The sequence below is a fragment of the Tenrec ecaudatus genome, chromosome 3 (genome assembly GCF_050624435.1).
Source record: "Tenrec ecaudatus isolate mTenEca1 chromosome 3, mTenEca1.hap1, whole genome shotgun sequence".
NCBI lineage: Eukaryota > Metazoa > Chordata > Mammalia > Afrosoricida > Tenrecidae > Tenrec > Tenrec ecaudatus.
The window spans coordinates 96,124,552-96,140,805 of record NC_134532.1 but is presented as its reverse complement, the minus strand read 5'-3'; the positions used below and the strand labels follow the sequence as shown (position 1 = coordinate 96,140,805).

At 37.2% G+C, this 16,254-nt stretch overlaps 1 protein-coding gene across 2 annotated transcripts in view; it reads left to right on the top strand.

Moving 5' to 3' along the window:
• Positions 1–16,254, top strand: part of AFG2A (AAA ATPase AFG2A) — a 325,370-nt gene that overhangs the window by 110,844 nt on the left and 198,272 nt on the right. For both annotated transcript variants that reach the window (XM_075543842.1, XM_075543841.1), the window contains exon 14: positions 4,962–5,088. In XM_075543842.1, coding sequence (XP_075399957.1) covers positions 4,962–5,088 — 127 coding nt within the window. The remainder of the gene's footprint in view (positions 1–4,961; positions 5,089–16,254) is intronic.

The window sequence follows — 16,254 nt, the reverse complement described above, 5'->3', positions numbered from 1 at the left end:
CATATATGCATACACATGTCTTATATGACCACTTATACATTTTATTAATGCTCTTGTTGCAAATTATATTATTGCATTAACCAATACTGCTGTTTATTCGTGGGTATTTCTTGTTAACCATTACCTTGGCTGTGCTAACTCTCCTGACCTGTGGTGTTGCCTTTCCCCGCAAAGTTGACAAGTGTGTGCTCTCTAGAGACTGGCCTCCTTTCCTTTCTCCTGCCATCCCTTGTCACAACAAAGAACACAAATTTCTACATAGAAATGACACTTTTGTCTTTTATCAAAATGAGATCATATAATATTTGCCCTTTTGTACTTATTTCCCTCAGCATAAATCCTTCAAAGTCATTCATGTTTGTTTCTCAGACTCATAGTTATTCTTTATAGCTCTGTGATTTTCTCTTGTTTGCATGTGCTGCATTTGATGTATTCATCCATTGTGGCATGCCCAATCTTTTTGCTGCTGTGAATAATGATAAAATTATCTTTTTGGATTATGCTATTAAATCTCTAAGGAGCTGTAGGAAACTTAGGAGTAGGGCTTGAGGAGCTTAGAGATTTCCAGCTTTTCAAGGATGCATCTTCCATCCCCATGCACAGTGAATTAGGGTTTGTTGTTTTCTTCTTCTTTGGTCAGTGCCATTTTTGCAAGGGTGAGATAATATCCCATTGCTTTTATTTGCAGCTTTCTGAAGACTAATGATCATGAGCATCTTTTCACGTCTGTTGAGTTTTGTGTGTATTTGCCATGACTACTTTTTTTTTGACACATCGTGCACTTTTTCAGTTGTCACTTTGACATTTGAATTTTCTTTTTAGTTTTATTTGAGTTTGAGACATGTCTACTGTGTGCTTCCCTTTTGGTTTCTAGGGATAAACAAATTGTGCTTCTTTGCTAACATGACTTAGACTTTCTTCAGTTTCTCATTTTTCTTTTAGCTGGAAGCTTATACTTGAGCTTGCTGAATCTTTTTACAGTGGACAGTAAGCCTGATTGCCTTTTTTACCTGTGTAGGATGCTCTGCCTAATCTTTTGATCTGATTGGGAAAGATACTATAAGAGGGTGCTTCATAAAGTTTGTGGGAAAATTGCTCTTGCAGTTACATAATCTCTTGTCAACTTGCAGTAGGGTGGAGGCTAGTTAGACAGGGTTTTCTAGAGAAACAAAACCAGGACACTAATGATTTTATATATAGCTATGGATATAGATAAAGATATAACATAAGAAATAAACAGTTCATCTATAAAGCAGTACAAATGGCTCAGTGCAACTCACTCCCACGAGACAGCTAATACACCTGCAGTGCTTCAAGTCTTGAGGGCCGCTGGGTAGTCCAATTGCTTTAGAGCAGTTCAGGTTATCTGGCCACAGGCAGCAAACAGCAAGGCAGGTCAATGACAGGGTCCGACAGTCCCCAGCTCAAGCGATGTATACTCCACTAGCATGGCGAAGCAGGAACCTCAAACTACAGCCACACAGTCCATGGATTTGGTGTCCCACAGGTAGTACAGCTTGCAAATTGAGGCAGAGAATAAGGTAAGGCAGCCTCACCCTGATCCAGTCATCAAAGAGCAAGACAAGAAAGGTGAGGCTCGCTGAGCCATTTATTGCTCCGCCCTTCAATTAATCTCACGTGTTCATTGGCCAGGTTGGCACAATAAACCTACCTATAACACCTGCCAATCAGGTTGCAGCTTGATTATCTCATTTGGAGGTGCGCAGGAAAGAAAGAGTTCACTGGAGGCCAGACACACTCTGTCTCCCTGGGAGACATTCCTTTTGACAACCCACATGGAGCTATGCTGATGGCAGACAGAGCCCTGGAGCTGGAGGAGCCATTTGGAGACTCCTGCCAGCGCTAAGATGCTTCCACCACGACTGGATCCACAAAACTTTCCACCCACTGGCCTGTGATCTTCCTGCATTCAGCATCATTGCATGTGTTGCGTAACTCTAAAGAAGATTTTATTAACTAGCATCGGACATATGGGCTAATACTGGATTTATGGACTTGATCTGGACGGGGCTGGGATGTTTTCTCTATGCGATTGCTCTTTTATATAAAACTGTCTCTTAAACACACGAGTGTCTTCTCTGAATTTGTTTCCTTTGTCAACTCAGACTGACACAATTGCATTATCATTTCATTGCATTTTCCATCAACTTTTTAAGCCCCCTCGTATCTTTATTGCTCTCTCCCATCAACATTTTAATCATTTTAAAGTTTAAAATGTATTGATGTTTTAGTATAATCACATTGTTTCACAACTGCCATCACTATTCTAATTCCAGAACATTTCAATCACTACGAAAAGAAACATTATACCCACTCCCCCACTTCAGCTTGTCCCATGGAAACCACTCTTTTTGTCCCTATGAATTTGTTTCTTTTGGACATTTTATTATAAATGTAATCATAAAATGTGTGTGGTCCTTGACATTGTATTTTATAAGTCTTTGAATGCATAGTCTAGAAAAAAGTGCGTAATGCTTTGCTTGTAACTTATGAAGCAACCCATGAATAATTACCCTGAATATGCATCATCTATAATATAAAACAATGTTTCTTGAGATTACATTAATGATACAGTAATACAGGAAAAGGAATCAGGCGATGGGTTGGAGGATTCAGTGAAAAACAGGAGAGAACTAGGTAAGGTATTTGGATTTGAATAGGGTGACAGTTCCATGGCTATCTTGCAAGATTGTGACTGACCACATCTCTGAGCCTGATTTACTGCTCTGTGCACCCAGCATGTTATCTTGATTCTACCTGGCCATGAACAGTCATTCGTTGAATTGCCAAAAAAGTTCTGAACAAGATAAACCTCTTTTGACTGTTGAAAAGACAGAGACATCAGGAAACTCAGGTGGTTCTGCTAAAATTGAAAAGAAACTTTAATGAAGGTTAAATAACACAGATCTGAGTGATTCTACATTTATGCATAAAAATGCTACTTGTATTTCAATAATAGCTATTCAATCTTTGAAACTGAGACTTTTACCAGGATTTGTATAGCAGTAAAGAGCCTGCAGTTACTGAGACATTTTAAAAGATGTCACACAATTCACAACCCTAAGCAGAAAATTAACAAATATTTATTAAGTGTCCATATTACCCAATGGATGTTGGCCAAGGCTTTCTACTTCCATAAAGAGTTATAGGTTTGGAAATCCACAGGGGCAGTTCTAACCGATCTTGTAAGGTCGCTATGAGTCTGCATCAAATATGACACTTGTAGCTGTATCCGATTTCAAGTTTGTGAAGTTTTGGTTATGTTTTTGTTTGTTTAGAGAGCTGTTTTTTAATTTAGAGAACATAATTACCTTATTGTGAAATGTCTTATCTGCTGATTGTGCAAATGTCCTCTTGCTCTGTTCCAGGTGTTAGAGCAAAAGTTAGGTGTGTGACCCTTTCCTCCTCTTTCCCACACTTCTCACCTCCAGGTATTTGGTAGGCCAGAGAAACAGAACTATTTGTTGACTCAAGAAACAAATTCAGTGACGTTCATGTATAACAAAGAGCTTTATATCAACAAGTAATTAGATATTGAGAAAATATACCAGCCCAGTCCAACTCAAGTCCCTGAGTCAAGTCCCTCTTCAGACTCACGCAGCCACCTGCAATGATGCAGAATGGAGGAATATCACAGGCCAGTGGGTGTGGGTGCTGAGTTTTGTGGATCCAATGGTGGTGGACACATCTCCAGAGCTCTGCCTGCCACCAGGATCATCCACAAAGAAGGGGAAAGGCAGAGAGAAAGGGAGGTTCCCAGGGCCCTCTTGATGAGAAAGCCATGCCCACAAGGATTCCCGGTCAGGCTGTGACCTAATTGACAGGCTAAACTCCACGCCTATACTCTGACATATCTTTAAGTTGACCTGATTACTACAAGGTATCAGGTCATTGAACATTTACAATGCTATTTCATGGTTTAGTTATCCACCTTGGTTAGTATTATATAGCTCTCAAGTCTCAATCAATCTCAGTAAGTACCCACTTACTTTTACTAATGAGAATTGTTATTCTTGGAGATCCTGATTATATAACAACAGGTTTTTCTTGTTTGGTTAGTAGAATCTGTTAAATTTGCATCTTATAAATTAAAGTTGGTATTTTAGTTTTTGTGTGTGGACAAAGGAAAAGAGATTAAATTAAGGTGTATTGTGTTCACTTGTGACATTTTAATTGACATGATACATGAATAAAAGGGCGATATGACTTACTCTATTTCTAGGAAAATGTGAAATAATGATATTAATGAATAGCTACCTGCTATTTAACAGTCTTAATTACAAATATTAAGTAACATCAGAAATGCTTTGTTTGTTAAAGGTGTGTATTTGATTTCACATATGTTCGTTTTGAGGAGCCCTGGCGGAGTAATGATTTTGCATTCAACTGCAAACCCCACAGTCAATAGTTTAAAACCGCCATCTACTCTGAGGGCGACTGCTTTCTACTCCCATGCAGAGTTCTGTTCTTGGAAACCCACTGAGGCAATTCTACCCTGGTACATAGAGTTGCTGTGGGTCAGAATGTACTCTGTGACACTGAGTTTGTGTGTTTGTTTTAAATTTTGGAAGCTTCACATGTAAAGGGTTTTTAGTTCATTCAGTTTTTTTATTTCCAATTTTGATCTATATGCTAGTAGAATGTAAATATTTATTAAGTTACACAATTCTTTTTATATTTGATGAACCATGTGAAATCATCTTATATCTTGCTTCCTAGAGCTTTTATATCTTATATTCATAAAGCATTTTATATTAGAGAAAATGATTAACAACAGTGTATGGGGAGAAGAAATGATTTAAAACAAATAATTTGGAGGAAGCTTTTGACTTTGATATGATAATTTAGCAATGAATTCCAGAAATTGAAATTTATATTTTGAAACGACTTATCTTGTTCTTAGGCAAACAGATTTTCAAACCGTATGTTTAATAACTCAGTTCTTCAGGTGCTGGGAATGTAGCAGACCGTGTTTTGGCTCAGCTCCTGACGGAAATGGATGGCATTGAACAGCTAAAGGATGTGACCATTTTGGCAGCTACTAATCGTCCAGATCGGATAGACAAGGTAAGAAAGAAGATATTTTGGTGCTCTGGGGAATTGTCTAAAGCCAAGAACTGGATTATTTTATTGTGTCAGCTTGCTTTCTACTCAAGCTTTTCATTTAGAAGAGGCTAAAGGCTCTGAAACTAAAGGAAACAGAAAGAACAAAGTACAAAAAGTTCTGCCTGTGTATATATTTTTTGTTCAGTATATATAAAATGTTCTGTAATTATTTTTTTGCTTTCCTCTGTTGTGTCATCAAACTCAGCCTATTTCTCTAGAAATTGAAATTCTCAGATTTCTTTTTGTTGCTTCCAACTCAGTGTTCTCGATAAATTATCAATATTTTTGTCCAGATTTTTAAAGTAAATGTCTGACTATTTAGTGCTAACAAACTCAAGTTACCAGCAGGAGCATTCTAGAAGCCATAGCCCAGCAGTTGCTTGCACGGTAATTAGAACAGAAATGACAATGGATTCTATTTTATAAGTTACTTTGGTTATGACATAATATTGTGTTGTGTAGGTTAAAAATAAACTATGTCAAGCTATTACTGTTCCTTTCTTTCTCAGGGTCTAGTTGAATAAAATTCACTAATTTTAGAAGTACCCAATTTATATTAGTACATATAAAATTTTTCTCCAGAATTTACATTGAGAATAAAAATGTCCTCCCAGGCTTTCAATAGTTCCTTTCTTTTGGTTAGCACTATCTATGATCAAAGGCTATGTGTATTCTTCTTCTAAAGCTGCGTGCTTGTGACCCCACCCTCTTCTTTAGGTCCACCACTGAGGCCAATATCTCTGTTGGCTATCAGATGGGAGCCACTCTCACTTCCCCGAGGCTGCCTGCTTTCTTTGTCATCCTTTTCTGTCTCCACAGGTAGCAATAGACTCTATCCTACTCCATTCCTTTCATACTTCAAATATCCTTTGCTTGAAACTCCTTTTTCTGGAAAAAAATTAAACCTAGTGTTGAAGAGGTGCTTATAATTTCTGGCGATCCTATGATTTCCACAGTAGCACTGTTTCATAGGTTTCTTGCTCGTACTCTTTCTTGCAGTAGGTCACCAGGAGTTTTCTTCCAGTGGCACCATTGGTAGGCTTAGAACTACTAACCTTTCAGGTTGTAGTTCAGCACAAACTGCCGTTTACGAACGTCTTGGGGAAAAAAAATCCCAGTCCTTTTGAAAGGCTACCTGGTCAGAGTAGTCCACTGAGGGAAATATCTCCTAGTTAACACATTCAGAACTTTAATTACATCCACAAAAGTCCTTCAGAGTAGCAGCTCGAGAATGGGTCCAACAGAGGACAGGAACTAGGGAGTTATCCTAGAATTCTGCCTCCCACTGTGCTCTGCAGTCGCTCTCACCAGTACCTTCTCTGCTATCAACACAGGACACATTTTACACTGAGATCAATTTATCTTTGCTTGTCATATTACTGACTGTAGTCGTTTCTTAGAAATGCCCGTACGCTCAGGAATTGAGCTCATCTTAAATATCTTTCTTTCCCTTGCTTTGTCCAGATACCAATTTATTTCACTTGTACATATATGTAGATATGAATAAATGAATTTAAGCTCACTTTTCCCCACCTTTTTATCATTAATCATCTTATTGGGGAACTCTTAACAAATCTTGTAACAGCCTATAATTCAGTTGTGTTAAGCATATTTGTACATATGTTGCCATCAACATTTCCACATTTTCTTTCCACTTGAGCCCTTGGTATCAGCTCCTCTTTTTTCTCCTCCCTCCCCCACCCCCTTACCATTGTGAATCCTTGATCATTTATATATTGTTGTTGTTATTTCATGGCTTACACTTTCTGTTGTCTCCCTTTACCCATATTCCTGTTATTCGTCCCCTTGGGGGGTAGGCTATATATCCAACGTTGTGATGGGTTCCCCCTTTCTCTCCTTTCCCCTGTGCCCACCCCCACTATCCCCTTACTCGTGATATCACTAGAATAAGTTTTTCCCCACTTTCTTTTTAGAGAAAACACATTAAAAGGCTGATATTTGAGATAATGGAATTGTCAGTTTGTAGTGTTTTGCTTACTATTCTTTCTGTAAAATCTAAATTGACTCCCAACTGCTGTGTTCCACATTAAGTTGCAATGTAGCCTAATTCTCATTGATACCAGGAACAAAGAACGTAGAGAAGTTTCTAAGATAAATGGAAAGATTAGAAATTATTCTTGTGTACTCTAAGGCTTTGGGTCAAATTAATTTTATCAAGATCATATAGAATAAATTAAAAAACTCAAAGTTACTGACAAATGATTTCCATTTTCTTTAGAATACTTAAGCCTGATGACATCTTCGGTATCTTACAGAATGCTTAGACTTAGGTGACTAACACTCATCTCCAAAATTAATTGAAAGAAGGATGGAAGTGGTTCTTCTTTTATTTCAGGTTGTTTGCTACCTTATAATAAGGGTCTGTAGAAGACAGGTGTTATGGTCCTTTCGTAGTTACTCATAACTGACATGTTCAGCACTACAGCTTAAGAAATGTTTACAGAATATGTTGCCCAAATTTTAGGCATTCTCTCTATACTTAATAAAATACTGGTTTTAAAAACCTAATTGTCATTAAAAACAAGCAAACAAAACCTAATTGTCAAAAAAAACTTTAAATACACATATTAAAACCTGCTAACAACTTGCCTAGTTAAGCTTTTTCCCCCCAAGAAACTTCATTTAGAGAAAAGCATCTACGTGTGTGTGTGTGTGTGTGTGTGTGTGTAAAAGGGTAGGTAGGATTCAGCAGGTTCACCCCAGCTCAACAGACCTGATACCTTAATTTTTTTTGAGTTCAGTGAACTTATTCTTAAAATGGTGCTTGTAACCAGGATTCTCTAAAGGTGGGCAGCAGAGCCCAACGTGGACATTACAAAATCTACATTCCTCACTCTGTCGTGGCATTCATCTGTGCAACAGCATATTCTAGGCCCTGTAGTAATGCTCATTCTCTCCATAGGTACAGAAGATGAAACAACTGTGCCTGTAATATTTATTCATTTCACAAAGCTTGTTATACTTTTGATAGAATGCATTTTCCAAACCTTATTTTTGTTTCAGTAAATAAACATAGGCCATAAAGAGGAAAAGTAAACCCCACATTCCCCTGAGATACAAGTGAATTGTGTAGTTCCTGAAAGTATTCTAAAAGCTAAAAACACTGTTAGAACAAACTGTAAGTTCAGCGGAAGTGGGAAAGGGTTTTTCAAAGATGAATACACTATTTTTAGAGCAGAGGAGTCATCTGTTTCTAATATGTCAAACACAATGACTGCTATTTAATTGGCCTTTCTCTAAAGAAATGGGATCCTACGCCTACAGTGAAAAGATGTTTATGGATAAATAACACAGCCCATGATGCTCAGATGGGAAAGAATATTTCACACGAGGATGTCAATTAAGCGGCAATATGGACATATCTTAACTAATAGATTTATTGGTTTATGTCATATATTCTTTATATTTTCATTAGTATTTTAACACCCTAATAGCTTAATCTAGCTCAGTATACCTCTTTTATTGTTCTCATATAAGTATTAAATGTTTGAAATAATAAACTTCCATTCATCATATAGTTTTTTAATGTATAAAATAGTTATTCGGGGAGCAAAACGTGTTAAATTATTTTAATGCCACCACTACATATATATGCGTATGCAGTGTGTTTATATCTACGCTCAAGCTTCACTAAGTTCATTGGAAAATGTTATTAAAATATTTTACAAACCAAAGGCCAAACTCACTGCCATCAAGTCAATGCTGATTCATACTGACCCTCTGTGGGATTCCCAGACTATAACTGTTTATGAGAATAGAAATTCCATTCTCTCTCCCTCAAAGCTGTGGTTGGTTTCAAACTGCTGACCATGTGGATCACAGCCCAACTCCTAAGGACTACAAACATGTACACTTAGATTATTTCTGAAAAATAGAAATCCAGCGTTTTAGACTGTTTAGTGTGTAGATCAACCACGGGTCTGTCAGTTTGCTGTACTGTGCAGGCCTGTGTCTTACTGTGATAAGAGAAGCTCGAGGCTGTGCCACCGTGATTTCACACATCACCAAGGTCACCCATGGTCACCAAAAGGCTACCAGAAGTGGGTATCAGAAAAGATTCCAGAGCTTACTCTTGAGCATAGAGTAACTAAAGCAAATGAACGAATTGATGCAGTAGAAGTGCTGAAAAGCAAGCTAGTAGAGAAGACAGAATATGTGAAGTGAGCAAAGACGTACAGGTTCGTATGCTAACTGCAGGACCAGCCGTTTGAAACCATCAGCCATTCCTCGGGCAAGATGAGACTGTGTACTCCCATCAAGAGTACAAGCCGCAGAAACACATAGACTCACTTGTACTCTGCCCAGTGGCTTTTAAAAATCTAGTTGTCAAAAAGACTTGGTCACTATGAGTCACTGTGACACCATGGCAATGAGTGAGTGCAAAAACCGTGATGTACAAAAGCAAAAGGGAAGAATACACTCAACATTTAGCAAGCCGAAAGACTGATGAAAAAAATGCAAGCTTTGAGTTGCAATATTGATATTACATGCAAAATATTGAATGATATATTGATATGATGTATCAAAAGAAGATGGAATAAGGTCACTACACCAAAAAGAATTAATTATGTTCAATGTTATTTTCAATGTTATTAAGAGGCAGCATATGATAAAATACTGATAGTATTTTAAAGTTCAAGCTGCACTGAAGTCATTAGCCAAAATAAGACACCAGAAATTGACAGCATACCAGTTGAAATGTTTCAGAAAACTCAATTTGGAAGACGGCTACTTGACCAAGTGACTGGAAGAGGTCCTTATTTGTGCCCATTCCGAAGAAAGGCGACCCAACAGAATGCTCTTACTTTAGAACAATATCATTAATATCAGATGCAAGTAAAATGTTGCTAAATATTGTTCAACAACTGTTGCAATAGTAAATCGACAGTGAAGTACCATAGGTTCAGACTGGATTCACAAGAGGCCATGGAACAAGGGAAGGGGTGTCACTGCTGATGTCAGATGGATCATGACTCTGAAAGCAGAGAATCCCAGATAGATGTTTACTTGGGTTTCATTGACTATTCCGAGGAATTGGATTGTAGGGACCATAACAAACTGTGGATAATCTTGAGAAGAATGGGAATTCCACAACATTTCATCGAGATCCTGCAGAACTTGTACATGGATCGAGGCAGTTTTGCGAACAGAACAAGGGAATACTGCGTAGTTTAAAATCAGGAAAGGTGTAGGTCAGTACTATATTCTCTCACCATACTTAGTCAAGCCATATGCTGTCGGAATCATCAGAGATGATAACCTGCATGAAGATGAATGTGGCATCAGGATTACAAGAAGGCTTAGTAACAATCTACAACATTAACAGTCTAACAACATTTCTCAGGGAAAGCGAGGAGGTTTGAAGCACTTGCTGATGAAAATCAAGGATTGCAGCTGTCGGTGTGGATCTGGAAGACCAATATCCTTGCAAATGGACCCATAGGTAACATGATAAATGGAGAACAGACTGACGATGTCAAGGATTTTGTCTTGCTTGGAGCCACAATCAGTGTTCATGGAAGCATCCGTCAAAAGATTATAAGTAAATCTGCTCCACAAGACCTCTTTAGAGTGTTGAAAAGCAGGTTGTTACTTTGAGGACTAAGGTGAGGGTGACCCAAGCCATGTAATTTTCCATTGCCTGAGTTATATGCATGTGAAAGTTAGACATTGAATAAGGAAAACCGAAGAACAATCGTTGCTTTCAATTGTGTTGGCAAAGGATATTGAAAGTACCATGGACTGCTAAAGGACAAACACATTTGGGAAGAAATACAGCCAGAGTGCTCTTTCATCATACATCCTTTGTACACTTTATCAGAAGAGACCTTTCTCTAGAGAAGGACATCATGCCTGATAAGTGGAGAGGCAGCAAAAAACTTGAAGGCACGCAATGAGATGGATTGGCACAGTGGATTCAGGGATCGAACAGTTATGAGATGGTGCATACTCCATAGGCCCGCTTTGAATCGGAACCGACCTTCTGGCACCTAACAGCAACTAACAATATCATTAATATCACATGCAGGCAAAGTTTTGTTGGAGCCATTTTTAAATTCAAGTTGGATTCTGAAGAGGATGTAGAATGAGGGATATCAGTGGTGGCTGGAGATGAATCATGGCTTTAAGGCATATCGTTGCATTAAGACAGCCAATTCAAAAAGCTGTGTACTTACATTTTCCTGAATAAACTCTGGATATCTGAGAAGAATAGGAAACTGTGAAGAACAGGAATTCCAAAGCACTGTATTGTGCTCTTGCAAAACTGAGCATAGACCAAAATGCAGCAGCTCCTTCTAGCAGAGGAAGGTATACTGCATGGTTAAACATCAGGAAAAGATTGTATCCTTTCAACATGCTTGTTTAATTCAATACTGTCCATATTGACTGAGACGCTGGATCATATAAAGAAGAAAGTAGGATTAGCACGAGAGAAGACTCCTTAATGACCTGCAATATGCAGATGATGCAACCTTGCTTGCTGAAAGCAAAGTGGACATGAAGCACTTACTGGTGAAGATCAAAGATGGCAGACTTCATGAGGAATTACAACTCAATAAGAAAACAAAAATCTTCACAGCTGGAGTGAATTTCACAATAAATTGAAAGAAGGTTGAAGTTGTTAAGGAACTCATCTTTCTTGGATACATAGTCAACTCATGGAAGCAGCAGTCAAGAAACTAACTGAAGGATTGCCTTGTGTCCCCACATGCTGCACAAGAGCTCCTTAGAGTGTTAAAGAGTTCCAGTGTACCTTTGAGGGATAAGGGATAAGGCCAACTGGACCCAAGACATAGTATTTTCAGTAGTCTTATCTGCTTGGGAAATCTAGACAGCAAATAAGAAAGGATGGAGAAGAACTGATGCCTGTGAGTTGTGGTGTTGGCAAAATATTTTGAGAGTACCATCGATTGTCAGAAGGAAAAATAAATCAGTCTTGAAAGTACAGCCAGAATGATCCTTAGAGGTGAGATGGCAAGACTTCCAACTGGCATACTTTGGATCTGTTATCAGAGGGACTAGTCCATGGACAAGGTTTAATGCTTGGTAAAGTAAAGGTCAGTGAAAACGAGGAAGACACCGAAGGAGATGTTTAGCAGAGTGGCTGCAGTAGTGACGTCAAGCAGAGCAATAGCTGTAAGGATGGTGTGGGACTGCTTTGTTTCATTGTATGCAGGGATCGCTGTACGTTGGAACCTATTCGAAGGTACCTGTAAACAACAACAGTAATTTTTGATTGAGTACTTTTATGTTAAGATCAAAGTGTTTGCCAATAAAATGCAAACGTTTTTTGAATAGCTCCAAATGTATTAATTTACATATCAAAATTTAGTCATTTAATCTGCAGTAGATAAAAATGCTAAAACAAAACAAACTTACTTTGAATATTGTCAGATAGTTTTTTAAAGATTTTTTTATAATTGTAATGGATTCTAGATCATGAAATGCTGTACTGTGCTTTCAAGTACAATATAGAAGTTAGTTGATTTTGGTCCAGATAGTCCACACATACTATGTATTAAAATTAGATCTGATTTAAATATTTTTCTAAAATATTTGGCAGTTTTTTTCACTTTAAATTCTGTATTATATGGAATGTAAAATATTTTTCTTGTACTATATAATTTCTTAGGCTATACTGTGTTACAATCCTTTTTTCTTTTTTAGATTTTCTTTTCTGTAAAATGGTTGTAGAGCATTATTTGTGCATTGTTGAGTAGGATTATAAAAAAAGTTTCAATACATGTGTAATTAGAACATGATGTTCAAAAATGCGTCCTGAATTTGTTGATAGAAACAAAACTATTGTCAGACAATTTTAAAAACTTCCTGTTATGAAATGAGTGGGCTTCGTTTTCACCACCTGTGTTGTCTGGGAAAATTATAGTTGGAAGAGAATATTAAAAAAGTAAAGATTTTGGTTTTTAACCTAAATCCTAAAAAAAAAAAAAAAAAGGAATTTTCTAGTTTTCAAGAAATACATATCTAATCCACTTTAGCTACAGTTAATCAGATGCTTGTCCTCAAAATCTAGCCAGCATACTTTATAGTGTATTGTTCCTTAATCCACAACATACATGTCATGATGACCTTGTATATGAAAGCATTGTTAATTTAGAATGTGGAGAATTCTTGGGCTGTCAGAGAATGATACTGATATTATTATGCTACCCATATGTTTTTCATATTCAGTATCCATTTTGATAAAATTTTATGTAGTCTGGGGAGAGTAAAGCAGCACTTTCTTGGGGACTCTGGATTCAGCAAAGTATGTGTGGTTAATACAGTTTTAGAATCACATTATTCTACCTCCTGCTGTCACACACATTAACTGTGACTGTAGCACATTCGGCTGAGTGAGGTAATTGCTCGTGGTCTCATAGTACCCAGAAGTCTTTACCGCCGTGCACTTGCAGGCGAGAGAAGTTGTGTCCTCAAGTGCCCAAGATTTGATAGGATTGATAAAGAGTAATGAGATTTAGTGATGTCTAATAGATATGTCTTTAGATTGATGATGGTCAGGGGACATTAGAACAACAAGCAACTAATTTATAATTGATCCCCACATCGAAGTAAGTTCTAAAGCACTTGGAGCTTGCATTGACCTTTTTTAGATTGTTGTTTATATGACTTCCTTAGAAGAATGTAGTGCCAACCTATGCCATTTCATGCATTTGTGTTGAATCTTAAGGAAGAACTCCTATCTTTTTCTCCTCAATGTTAAACAGACTTAAAAAGAGTTTGATTTTTATGAATATTTTGGGTACTTCTAATAATGGTGCCTAGTATACTATAGCTCTCACTCTCAATAAGAGCCATATTCCCAGCCTATAAACATGTGTTTCTTCTAATAAATCATTAAATTAGGAGAATTTTCAGAAGTTGTATTGATGTTTAAGTGGTTTATATTTAAAGTTTTTAACTTTGTAATGTTTTAACTCATTAGATGATAAACTGGCATTAATTTTCCAGCTAGGTTTCTCTGGAAGTGTAATTATGTGGAGTTGGTAAAATAAAACAAAATATTTGTATTTTGTATGTATTAAAAATTAAAATTGGTTTATGGTTGTTTTCATAACATGGAATAAATTTAGTTAACATTATTTAGAAATGTCAGCAAATAAGAAGCTAAATATACATTGCCCCAATTTTCAAATGCATTGTGTTTCAAAAATGTATGTATAAGAAAAGACTGCAGATAATGTATGGATGGCTTCCTTCTCCACCCTTCTAGTTTTAAGTCACTCTCCATCTACCCTTTTCTCAACCAAATCAGAATGAATAAAACTGATTATTCTATGCAATAAACACTAAAAGTATAAATGATAATAACATTATATTTTCCCAAAGTATTGAAAGGATGTTACTCTTTTTCAAAATTCATGTTGGAGTGTCTTGGGTGGTTAGAAAGTGTGACGGTTACATAATCTCTCAACTTGTGAAGGGGTGGAGTCTAGCCTATCAATCAGGTTGCATCTTGATAACCTCATTTGGAGGTGTGAAGGAGATAAATAGGTCTCTGGGGGCAGATATACTCTCTGCTTGTCTCCCTTTGAGACATTCCTGATGACAAGCCACATGGAGCTTTGCTGATGGAGCGAGAGGCCTGGAGCTGGAGGAGCCATGAGGAGACTCCTGCCAGCACTGAGATGCTTCCATTGCCAATGGATCCACAAGGCCTGTGATCTTCCTGCATTCATTGGCATTGCATGTGTTCCATGAGTCTAAAGGGGAATTAGAGACTGGTATTGGACATAGGACTGATATCAGACTTAAGGACTTGATCTGGACTGGGTTGGAATGCTTTCTTAATATCTGGATTTATTTGTCTAGTCAACCCAGACTAGCACAGAAGGTGAGCTGCAGTGTGATCACACCTACGAGGCTTTCCCACCTCTTACTGGGCTCTCACAGTTGGTTTTATTTTTGGTTTCTGGGCTGTTGTTTGCTTTTTTAAAGCTCTAAATATATTTACTATGTTACACTAAATTCCTCTGACAATAACTTAGAATTTCAGCTGTGGAAGATGGAGCAGTGGGAGAAATGAGAGCAAAGTTAGGTTGTGTGCATCTATAGGTCATATTTTATGTAGGTGTTCAAGACTGTCTTATGAATCAGCAAACAATGGCCTATGAACTTCATACGGCTCAATGCCTGTTTCTTAGACATCCTGTGATCTATGAATTAATTGTAACATGGTAATCATGTGCAGTTCACATTTCGGTCCTTGTAAATAAGGTTTTACTGGGATACAGTCATTTTCATTTGTTTATGTATTGTCTAGGATGACTTGAACGATAGCAGTAATAGTTAACTTTATGACCTTAATTGCCATATGTTTTACAGAACGTTTCTGGCTGCTGGTCTATCTTTTTAAGCTATTTGATTTTGGTTAAGTCTGTTCATAAATGAGCCACTGAAATTTTCTAAAGTTTGATTACATGAGTCTGAAGGAAACTGAGATTGACATATGTAGCAGACGGCAGGTATAGACCCAAATGTCCTAGGTATAACATAATAGAATGTTCTCAAATAGTTAGAAATAAACAATGAATGGATCATGACAAACAAATAGAAATGCAGAAATCTCATTTCAGATTCTGACTGTTCCTGTCAAAGTAGACTATATAATCCCAATGTATTATTTAATTCTATAATTCTCTTATTTTGTGACATTAATAGTCATAGAGATTCCAAGTGCTGCATAAAAGAATGCTATTGGTCAAATAAATGTTTACCAACAGGAGTTTTTGACTTGTTTCTTTAAGCCTCTGCAAGCAATATACTCTCAAACTTTTCAGTCACTGAAAAGCTCCTTTTTATCAACAACTCATAAAGCAAGTGAATGTTATCCAGGTGTGCAAAGGTCGCTCTTCTTTTTACTGCGAGTGTCAGAAAAGGGGAAAGCCATAAATCAGCCTTAAGGCTGCTGTTGTGTAATAAAAATCGTGGTTGACAGTTGAAGAACACCCCAACTTTTTTGCTTAAAATTTATTACTTTAAAAAAAGAAAACTTGTTTAACTGCATATTTTCTTCCTTCACAGATGTTTGATCATCTTGTAATATTTTGGTTGATTTTAACTATTAGCTTTTTAAAATCTGCC